Raw genomic sequence first — 11194 nt, forward strand, 5'->3', positions numbered from 1 at the left:
TTTATTTTTAAAAAATGACCCTATTGATCAAGATTATGTGTGTATGTGGTAAAGTATTGTGATCACAATGTAGGCACTATACCAATAAAACATGTCTATGGAACATAAATAATTTTCATGCAGTTTTGTCAACATTTATAGTTGCAACTCAAAATTTCAATTCACCGAACCTAAAGTAAATAAAATGAGTAGTGAAATCTAATCCTCAGAAGGGTCGCGGGGGTGCTACAACCTATCCCAGCTAACCACAGGCACCAGGCACCCTGAATCGGTCGGTGGCCAGCCAATTGTAGAGCACAAGGAAATGGCCAACCATGCATGTTTTTGGAATGGGGGAGGAAACTGGAGTACCCAGAGAAAACCCATCCAAGCCATGCAAACTCCACAGAGTAAGGACCGACCCAGGATCAAACCCTAGACCCCAGAACTTGTAAGCCCGATGCCATTCATTTTTTTAACAAGTGGGATTTTTTATATATGCATAAAACTCTACCTAACCCTTGAGATCCTGGAGATGAAGAAGCCCAAGTAATTAAATTCTCTTAGTACACGTTTGTGAGAAGTGCTCGAAACTTTGCACTCTTTAGTAACAGACGATTATTTAGGTTGTGGGCAGCACAAAACTAAACTGAGGGCGAGGTATTGCCAAGTATCACCAGTAAGGGGCAAAAATACGCCATATATGCGTCTAATCTGCAGTAAATGAAGACCGAAGAAGACCAAGACAACCTCCCTGTGACGTCAAAACTGCAATAACCAAGAAAAAGCTGCACAACAAGACCTTACTCTACGTAATTGAAAAAATAACTTTTGGCGTAATAATTTTACGACTATTTTATTTGCATTCATCAGGAATCGATTTGGTAAGGCTTACAATTCTACTCTGTTCTAAATCAACCTTGTTGTCTCGCTACGATGCTAATGCTCTCATATGCTCGCAGTAAACTGTTTATAAAAAAAGGCTCACGCGATCATTTACACTTTTTTGTACAGATGTATTGTTTAAATCCAGCGCTAGCAGTGGCTCTGAACGTTTGCTTTTACCAGTTTGTTTTTGCTCTTGGACGTCAGTAAACATCGCAACAATGTGGCACGCCCCTAAATTTGTAAACGTCTCATATGTTAGTTGACAGCCTGGTCAAATCGAATTGGACGTCTATCGCCGTCCGGGGCACTAATAATAAATTCGGTTTGTTGGAGTATGAACTGTATTTATTTTATTTGGTGTTTGCTGTTGCTGCTTACGCCTGACGTCAATTGAATCAGATAGATTGGGTTGGTAATCGTGTGGTGACCTATTAAACCTTCATAGGCATGTCATCAATGCATCAGAAAATGAAATCAGTGGCGACCCCCAGTGAGGCATGTCAAAATCATAACTAATACATGAAATGTTCATCTACCAATGTATTCTCTCCAGGGTGGGGCAAACATGAGCAGCATCAGTCAACCCGTCCAACACAGCATGTCTTCATTCACTAGTGTAAAACACTATGCTGTCTCAAAGCAGGATTTGGAACGAGATTCAGGATTCTCAGGTGACAATTTGGTTTCATTCAGTCCTTTCAAATGCCCTTTATTTTATTTTATTTTATTTATTTTTGTCTGAAAGAAGTTACCAACTCTTTTTGTTCCAGGCTTCGAATGTAGCATAGTTTGTAGTAGACAAAACTGTTGGTACCTCTATGGACCCCTCTTGTTTGCTTGATCATTGCTCATTCATTGCATGTTTCTATGTTTTTTTTTTTTTTACAAATTAACGAACAAACGTCGGCCTGGCGTCCGATTGGTTAGCACGTCGGCCTCACAGTTCTGGGGTCAATGGTTCAATCCCAGGTCAGTCCTTACTTTTAGGGGTAAGATCGGGCCGAAAAAATCTGGCCCAACCCGACTGGGATCGCAGGTATTAATGTTCGGCTCAACCCGAACCCACCGAATTAACTTGATTTGCAGGTCCAAGCCCGAACCAAACACGAAATTTAATATTTTATTTGTGAGGACTCGGGTAAGAAAAGGTCAGTCACAAACAGAGAAATCTGGGTCACATTTTTTGTCATGTCCTAGGTCAGGTCAGTCTTAAATAACACAAAATGGAATCGTTTGGACTAGTTGAAACCTCATTAGGTTGATGGTTTCTTATGCAGGGACCCTCAAGATGGTTATCTTCATCTGCCAACTGTCTCCTTTGTGCTGTTTGAGTGTTTTACCACAGGTAGTGGTAACATAAAACTGGTCTAATCTGATGAGCTGTATTGTATCATCCTCTCCAGATGCCAGCTCTGAGTATCTGGGTGCAGTAGATGGGACCGACTCCGAGGATGCAGGCAGGAAAAGAGCCACAGTCGCCCAGGACGGCTCCGGTCTGCAGCTGGCTGTGATGGGAGGCTCTTATGCCGGACTTTCTCCAATGCTCATTATGAATAACTTTGTCGTCAATCAGGTAAATGCAGCATGTATACACGATTTTAGATTGGAACTGAACTGACATTAAACTTGTGTAGACAGAAAATAGAGGACGAACATACTGAAGCAGACTTATTTTTTACCTATGACATTTCTGTCCATCCGCCAGTACTCCGATAATAATTCACAGGTCCCTGTTTTTATTCTGACAGGGTCAGATTTTATCTTATGTATTCTTATCTGATGTCGATATGGTGGTACTTTCACTCTTCTTTTGTGCGTGTAGTGTGTGTTCAGTTTCCCACTCAGTGCCGACTTGAATGTGAGTGTGTGCGCAGTCACTGATGACCAAACAAGGGTATCGTTCACGTTCTACCAAAAATCCGTTGAAATATGTTCCTTCTGATCCTGAACAGGCAATTACAAAATTTTGTGTTTTAGTATATACGTATACTAAATGTTCTATTCTATGTCACTAGTACTTTTTAATCACAAGCGTAGAGTGCCCTCTTGCGGCTAGTTGTTGATAATCTTTGTTACTTTAATGTTCAGCGTGAGGCAATATTTAAGAGCATGTCTTTTTTATTTTATTTTTTATTTTAAATGCAGCTTAGTATTAGTCACAGGCCAAGCCAGATTTACAGTTCATAAAAAATGGTACTTCTTCCAGTGTTTTATTGACATTTATTCCTGTCCTTAAGAGAGAACGTTTTTGCCAACAACATATTTTACTGTGCTGCCTCTCAGGGTCCGGAAAGTTATTTACAGAATGGTTCTTTTTGTTGAATTGATGGTTCAGGCAACACTGGAGTTCCTCTAAATCTGGTTCTATCATTTTGACATGTATTTTGGTAGTATTTCTCTGACTGTGGGGATTTCTTTGGTAAATTATCTGTATCCCAGACAGTAACAATGTTGTTTTTTATTGTTTTTTTACACCCAAAAGCACATTGCCCCTTATTCTAAGGGTGTATATATTAAATAGTCCTGTGAACTAAATATTCAAACTTTTGCTCACTTTCATTAATTTCAGCTCATTTGTGCATAATCACCAACAATTAGGCTTAAGCGTGGAACAGTTGTTTGCCCCTTAAAAACAAATAAATAAATTAGAAGACTGTCATGAGCCTGAGCGACGGCTTTCAATTCGAGTATTAAAAAAGATAAGGACCATTGATTTTATGATCTTTCTTTCTGTTTGCAGCCATCACAAAATGAGACACAGTGGAGGTTTCCTTCATCTCTCGATGTCATGCCTCAATCTCAGATGGTTCTGCTTCAACCAATGATATCTCCAAAGGCAACCGTTCAAAATATCCCCCATTCAAAAGGTCACAAGTCCACTCTCAAATCATATACCAGAATTGCTCCAAACTATGTGGAAACTCTGTCAAAGAGGCCAGGATCCTCCAGGAAAAGGCACCATTCATCTTCAGCATACGGCCACCGACGCAGGAGTCATCAACAAGGCAATAGGCAGCACAGCACTTCTGTCCCTGAGTGGACCCGACAGGAAGTATCAAGCAACCACTCTTCTTTGCCAGCTGACAGCTCAGAGCCATTTAATGAGAAGTGTCTTTCCTCCGTGACGGGGAGCACCTCGCAGTCCCCCTGCAACTATGAGGCAAGGACCGAGCTGGAAGAAAACCAGCTGTGCCCTGACATCTCCACTGACGGCCTCTTGGCTGAAAGTGAGAAGTTGAAGCGTTTTAGCAATACCTACAACATTCTCAGCAATTGCGGCTTGCTGGGCATCACCATGCGCACCAAGCAGCTGATTAAGGAGAACAAGCGTACCCAAAGTCAGCTTCAACTTCTCCAGGAGCATACAGCGCTCCTTCTAGAAGCTCTGGGAAGTGGTGACCCGCATATCTGGACTAAACTGCAGCTCTCTTTGCAGGATTATAATAAGTAGTGGTGTGAGGTGAAAGCATGATTAGCAAAGACCTACTTTATTTAGGACTGTGATGGCGACTTAAATAGCAGTTCTTAATGTGAGGAGCCTGCATGTCAACAGTCTTTTTCAAATACTCCTCATCGCCAGCTCATATTATTACTACAGCTGCATTAAGTGCTTTTGTGCCCTTTTCCGGAGAAGATAGATTGTGATGTCTTTAATGAAGCGGGTGTCGGAAAGGTTTCATGACTGTGGTAACTCCCAAAAAATATTTTAAACCCACACTGCATGTTTTCCGCTTCAATGTTATTACTTTGAAGTATTTTCTGTGACCTCCAGCTTTGTACAAACATTGAACTTTTTCCTCTCTGTGTGAGGTTGTTAGTATTTATGGAAGGCGAATTCTGGTGTTTTTAATTTGCCAATTACATTTTGAAACACCAGTCCTGAAATATTTCTGGAAAAAACTGCTCTAATCTCCCAAATGTAAAACTGAAGCACATCCACGCTCACCCTGCGGCAGTTAACAAGTATGAGAAAACCTTCTGTAATCAATGTTCTTTTTCTGCAAAGTACAACCTTAATATACATAAAGTGATGCAATCTACTGTAACTGCGGTCCCTCATATACAAGTATGCTGCAATACACATTGAAAATCTAAATTAATGCACTACGCTAAGAGAATACTTGGAGAGGACTTTTTTCGAGGCAAAAATGGCTTTGACCGAAGGAAGTCAAGCACTATGTGGATGTTTGTTTTTATAAAATGCTATTAACGTCTGCTCTCAGAGTTGAAAAAACAAACAAAAAACATGTTCACAGCATGGTATGTCAGCAGCTTTTAGACTACACTTTCTATAAAGTATAGTCAATGTGTTACACTCATTGACTTATTAGAACATTTTTTCAGAGTTAATAGAAATGATTTTTCGGGTAGTGTCATTAAGGCTCAACAAAATTATGTCGAAAACCAAAGAAAACAAAAACACGAAGTCTTCAAATTTGAAGCAATTTTGTTACACCCCCTAAACATTTCAATAACATTTGTCTTTGTTTTAGACTACATTTGGTGTTGGAACGCCTGTTCTGTTAAATTGCACGTGCATGTTTTTCTACTTAATTCCCTTGAGAATGTGATTTTTTTATTTTAATCATCCTGCTCTGAATAAGATTGAAAATTCTTAACAAACCTAAGAAAACTAAAGATTACATTTGTGATATAATAGCATGCCCTTGAATAGAGAACAAGAGGAAACAGTAAATAAATAACAATTTTCATGCAGTTGCTTTTACACATTTACTGCAACCTCAGGAGTACTTGTGTCTACGTACTTGGTGAATGTTAGCATGCATTGTTAAAATGCATTTTCAGTTAACATTTCCTTTTTGTTTTTGTTTGTTTGTTTTACTATCTGGATACAAACATCCAACATAGAAAAATAACGGCCTGCTTTTTAAGTATTATTTTTTTGTGAAATTATTTCTGTTCATTTCAAAGATAAACGCTATTATTGAATGTCACCAAGCAAATTAACATAAATGTAAACAAATATAAAAAAACAAGTGAACACAAGGTTCAATTGTAACCCAATATTAAGTATTTGTTTGAGTTTTCTTTGTTTCTGTTACTGCCATTTTAGTACCTGTACTGTGTTGTATGTATGCGTGAGACTGTCATCATTATGCTATTATAGCTGGCAGGTAATGATAACATATCAGATTCTGCACTTTAGTCTCCCTACTATTGCTATTTGTTTGATTTTATATTTATACAAAGTGTAAAAATGAATGGTTATCTGTGCCTTTAAAAAATATGTGCTTTTCTTACAGTTTGTAATGCTTGGATTGCTGTACAGTTTTACTATGTTATAGCAAAGAATAAATAATCAGTGATGACAGGAAGACATAAAACACATTGACAGAATTTAATGGGAAATTGGACAATTGTATACAGTATTTTATTTTAAATTGGGTAGACATTTATGTAAATGTAAATATTTGCTTCTTTTTTTTGTAAAACATAGCACTTGTTACAAAAGTCAAACAGACCAAAGGTCATAAAACTTGCTTTAAAAAGTTGTTCATTTGTTGTCCTTTATTACTGTTGTTATGAAAATCCTATTATCTCCAGTGAATTGTTTAAAATAAGGTTGTCACCTAATAATTGGAGGTTGTATCACCTGAGTCCTGTTTGAATACTGAATATAGTAGCACTTTGGATTAATGTGTACATACAAAATAATCAAAATTTATTTAACATAATGCCGAATAAGTACTATAGTCAGCACAAAAAGGTTGGAAAGTTCATAATTCGCATTACCTTATCGTTACTGTTACCAGTTTGCAGCAATTATTTCATCTGTGGCCTCATTGTGTATGAAAAGCATAATGATAGACATGATTTTATGGCACATTGAGATTAATACCCTGGATAATTACAATATGCAGCCGATCATCTCTCACACTGTCACATTTCTTCTTAATGTTTGAGAATTACTATTGCCTGCTAGCCCTTAACATTTATAATTTAAGAAGTGTACATTTCATGAATATTCTTTGCTCTTGCATGTGGAGAAACCCCTTGCAACAAATGTTAGAAATTGGTAAAACATTGCCTTATAAAGACACTAAGCAGAAGACAGAACGCTAAGAGATGTATTATAGATACTACATCAAGACGAAGCAAATGAAATCGATTCATTTGATTCATAGTCGACCAAAATGTGGCCCAAAAAGGCAATTGATAGATACCATCACATGTAATGTCAGTAAATTTGGTTTACATTTTGAAAGTTGTGATAATAAGGAGAGAGCTGGAAAGGAAACTTAAAACTGTCTGCTTGCTCAATATGAATGAGCAACAACAAAAATTATTAACCAGGCACATAACTTAATTCCACGTAAATAGCATGTAGCTATAAGCATATCACCTAATAACTTGTCAGTGGTCGAATTTTACTGTGCTTAATAATTCTTTCCCCTACACAACTGCATTGGGCATATTTTTGCTATTAGCCTATTTTTCTCTAAATTACGATCATCAATCACTTCAACAAAAAGCGATAGTCTATAGTGTTTTAATTGGTATATGCAAAAACAGCAGGTTTATTTTTCAGTCTGATAGGTAGCAACTATTGAAGCAAATCTGCCTGCCAGCAATAGCTATTAAACACTTTTAGCTAGTCTGTCACTCTATAAACTCCATGTTCCCTCTCCAGTAGGATTCTCTTCAAATGTTGATTAGCTGTGTATTTTAATATATCATTTTGTTATTCCTGTACTAAACTGTACTCTTCTTTCTGTTTTAAAATATGAAAAACACAATCCATTCAGGGACAGCAGTCGATTTTTAAAACAAAGTATATTTTAAATTGTGTCATTACAAAGCCGTTCAAACTCTACCTTTATTTTATTTTACTTGTTTTGAGGCCTACAACATCGTGACCGGACGTCTCGTCGAAAGACGTTTGGTCCCCGGACGTTTGGTCCCCGGATGTTTGGTCGACCGGACGTTTGGTAGAATGGACGTTTGGTAGAACAGACGTTTGGTAGAACGGACGTTTGGTCGCCGGGTTCGCTCGCTGTCAAATTATGACAGAGTTTACTGTTGATATTTTGATATTAGATATTTAGATATTAAATTCACTCTCTCTCTCATGATTATAATTTTGAGAGCTGGTTTCAACACTAACAACCCGGCGACCAAACGTCCATTCTACCAAACGTCCGGTCGACCAAACGTCCGTTCGACCAAACGTCCGGTCGACCAAACGTCCGGTCGACCAAACGTCGGGTCGACCAAACGTCCGGTCGACCAAACGTCCGGGGACCAAACGTCCGGGGAACAAACGTCTTTCGACGAAACGTCCGAGTACCCTACAACATTGTTGAGCAGTTTTAACGTTGTTTTGTATGAAAATAATTTGTCCCTCCAGAGCAGTTCTAACAGATTGTGTGACTTATTGGAAGTTGCTGACATAAATAAATAATCAGTCTTGCTTTAGTGGCTCTTCAGAGTAGATCTCTGCTGTGTGCACAGGCAGAATGAGGCCCAGCGCCCAGTTGGTTCCGAACACATCGGTGAGGTTGCTTCGCCACGGGCATCGGTTCTCCACCAACTGCCCCCTCTGCATCTGACACCAGGTCTGGCCTCGGGCCACCAGCAGCACTTGTTGGCAACAGAAGCCCGCGCACACCAGCCCGATCCCCAGCCACACGTACAACATCAGGACCAGAAAAAGCTGCAGGCCAGATATCGTTCCTGAATAGGAAAGTAGGAATTCTCTGGTCATCATGCGTCGTCATGAAGTCAAATTTTTGTTGTCCACAAAAAATGGAAAACTCACCTGTAAAGAAGTATCCAGTGGAGAGAGGAAGAAGAGTCAAAAAGGTCAACGGGTTCTCAAAAGAGATGGAGTACTCCACAGTGAGGAAGGCCACACCAAGAACCAGCGAATACAAGCAAGTGCACGAAGTGTAGATGCAAAACATGATGAAGTAGCGCATGTTTTTGTTGCCGATACAATTCCCAGTGAAGAAGCAGTGGTGATCCCGTTTGAGGATCACTTTCTTGCACAGTTTGCAGAAGTGGCGCCCGTTTAGAAGGTAATGTGCGTCCACTTTGTCCGAGCAGTGTGGGGAGCACACCGGGACAGTTGTTTCGTTAGCACTCGCCGCGGGGTACAGGATAGTCATTGTGTAATTCCCAAGCGCGTTGAACATCAGAAAAAGAAAAATTAAGGTGTGTACGGTTGTGGAGCCTCCTGACGAGGCTGCGGGACTCGGGAAGATTGTAGGAATGAAGAAGCCAAAGTGCAGGATGAAGGTGACCACTGTCGCCGTGAAAAAGTATGCTGGGGCCACTGCATTGAGAAGCCTCAGTTTCAGCATCCGGGTGAACATGCCTGTGTGGGGGGGAATGGCGCAAAACAGCTAATCACGATACCATTTTCTTGTTAACTTTTGAGTTTGAAAACACAAATGTCGCAAACTGCACACATTGATTTCATGTTCTGGTGAAGATTATTTTATATACATATTTTTGTTTTTGTCATTTAATTGAATGCGTTCTGAATTGCCTCAGAATCTAGATGTTTTGTGTAATAAATATGACCCCCTCTAGATCACAAACTTAAGACCCAGGGATCAGATCTGGCCTCCTGCATCATTTTGTGTGGTCCACAAAGCCAAATCATGTACATTGACTTTGTTTCTTGCTAAAATGGTAAAATTGCTACTTGTCAAATGTTGAGAAATTGCAAGATTCTTTTGCTAACATTTCCCTCGTTTTGAATAAATCGACATTGTTGTGGTACAAAGTTTTTACTACTGATTTCACAAACAGGTTTTTTTTGTTTCATAATCAGTATTTAAGAATTTGAGGCGGTCACATGTTTACAGATTGGACATCTGGTGATGTCAATGTCAGCATAAGTTAAGCAATTAAATGAATGTTGCTTCAAGGTTCTCTTATACGTAATCTCAGCAAAATGCAACAAGAAAGCAGATGTTGCTCTCATGATATAAAAAAGTAAGCCATCAATAATGCTCATTATTGACATTGATAAAAAGCCTTTAACAGTGTGTCTTTTCATGTTAATCACTATTATATAGGAAAAACAATGATACAACTCAATGCGATTTCTATACATTATTAGGACTTAGATAAGACCTCAGTAATATAATGTTTTGGTATATATCTTTTACATGTAATGTATGTTTCCACAAGCTATTTTGGTACAATATTTTTTCTTTAAGCTGCCTGATGGCGTAGACCGTAGAGGTTCACTCACCTAAGACGGGCTCGATTCCTGCTAGGAGGCTGTATATATAAAATATGTACATAACTATAAAAGTGCCCCTGTCTATAAGAAAATAAATGCAATTCAAGTGAAATAGCATTGCAATTGAAAATCCGACTCAATCTAATATGTTAACCAGGAAGATTGAAAGCTTTTTTAAATAGGAGGATATATTTCAGGTGACAAAACAAAAAAAAACATTGTTTAAAAACCAACATTTAAATCAAGATGATGTAAATGATAAAGCATATTTCATCAGTATGATTTTTTTTTTCAACTATATAGATAAGAGGGAAAGGGAGCGAGATAGAGAGAAAACTCATTTGATTAAATTGGGTTCCCCATGCCCTTAGGGGCCACGGGTGGACCAAAAATACCTCGCCCCCTGCCACGGTGCCCTGCTAACCTACACCTGAATGTAGCATTTCTATGGAAAAACAGAGATATGCTCATGGTAGAGAGATTCGACGAAAAAACACGGGGATGACCCACCACCACTTTTCACTTGGACACACACACCTCAACTTAGTGCTACCCTACGCTCTCCAAGATTGACTAAAACAAAAAATGAAATTAAAAACACAGTTATTTGTGAAAAGACGACGGCGATGGAGACGATGGTGGATGAAACGAGAATGGTCGCGTACCTGCAACCGTGGGAGGAGCTGTCTGTTTCAGCACCACGGAGCTGTACCGAAGTGCAGCCACCAGCCGAGCCTCACGGTTAACATTATTTACTCGTGCCAAGTTAGTGTCTAACGCCATCGCCTCCTGCTGGCGAGGATGTTTTAGTTCTCCGTTATTCGTCCTGCCCTCTCTCCCCACTCTTTGGTTTTTATCCATGTCTCTTTTCCACTAATACAGGGGTGGAAAACATGTTGGACACAAAGAGCCAACATTTTAATCTATGAGGGTCAGAGAGCCCCACTTTACGTCAGAAGCAGCATAAAAAAATCCAATCTGCCAAATTAATTTAAAAATATATTTTGTTATTTTTTTCTAATGGGCCCTGATGAATTTGAGTGTGTTTTAAGAGAGGATGTAATAAGGGAAATATGAAACGAGGCAAAGAGCCACAGAGTATACAAAATA

The 11194-nt window shown here is 39.1% G+C and overlaps 2 protein-coding genes across 2 annotated transcripts; one reads left to right on the plus strand and one right to left on the minus strand.

Moving 5' to 3' along the window:
• Positions 1–714: 714 nt before the first annotated feature.
• Positions 715–6380, plus strand: cipca (CLOCK-interacting pacemaker a). Its single transcript, XM_077621709.1, has 4 exons — positions 715–863; positions 1421–1538; positions 2271–2440; positions 3608–6380. The coding sequence occupies exons 2-4, from the start codon at positions 1433–1435 to the stop codon at positions 4316–4318; spliced, it is 987 nt and encodes a 328-aa protein (XP_077477835.1). The 5' UTR covers positions 715–863; positions 1421–1432; the 3' UTR covers positions 4319–6380.
• A 1792-nt stretch (positions 6381–8172) lies between these two features.
• zdhhc22 (zDHHC palmitoyltransferase 22) lies at positions 8173–10839 on the minus strand. The gene is made up of 3 exons (XM_077621355.1): positions 10750–10839; positions 8648–9205; positions 8173–8562 (listed from the first exon to the last, which is right to left on the minus strand). The coding sequence occupies exons 2-3, from the start codon at positions 9201–9203 to the stop codon at positions 8291–8293; spliced, it is 828 nt and encodes a 275-aa protein (XP_077477481.1). The 5' UTR covers positions 9204–9205; positions 10750–10839; the 3' UTR covers positions 8173–8290.
• Between the last annotated feature and the right edge of the window lie 355 nt (positions 10840–11194).

Source organism: Stigmatopora argus, chromosome 15 (assembly GCF_051989625.1).
Source record: "Stigmatopora argus isolate UIUO_Sarg chromosome 15, RoL_Sarg_1.0, whole genome shotgun sequence".
Lineage (NCBI taxonomy): Eukaryota > Metazoa > Chordata > Actinopteri > Syngnathiformes > Syngnathidae > Stigmatopora > Stigmatopora argus.

What these genes read in the sequence shown, in the direction of transcription:
- zdhhc22 (XM_077621355.1), bottom strand. Translation starts at nt 9,203, where the DNA reads ATGTTCACCCGGATGCTGAAACTGAGGCTTCTCAATGCAGTGGCCCCA. An exon ending in CACTGGATACTTCTTTACAG is followed by an intron (nt 8,563 to 8,647) that starts GTGAGTTTTCCA and finishes TTTCCTATTCAG; the next exon opens with GAACGATATCTGGCCTGCAG.
- cipca (XM_077621709.1), top strand. Translation starts at nt 1,433, where the DNA reads ATGAGCAGCATCAGTCAACCCGTCCAACACAGCATGTCTTCATTCACT. An exon ending in ACGAGATTCAGGATTCTCAG is followed by an intron (nt 1,539 to 2,270) that starts GTGACAATTTGG and finishes CATCCTCTCCAG; the next exon opens with ATGCCAGCTCTGAGTATCTG. An exon ending in ATAACTTTGTCGTCAATCAG is followed by an intron (nt 2,441 to 3,607) that starts GTAAATGCAGCA and finishes TTCTGTTTGCAG; the next exon opens with CCATCACAAAATGAGACACA.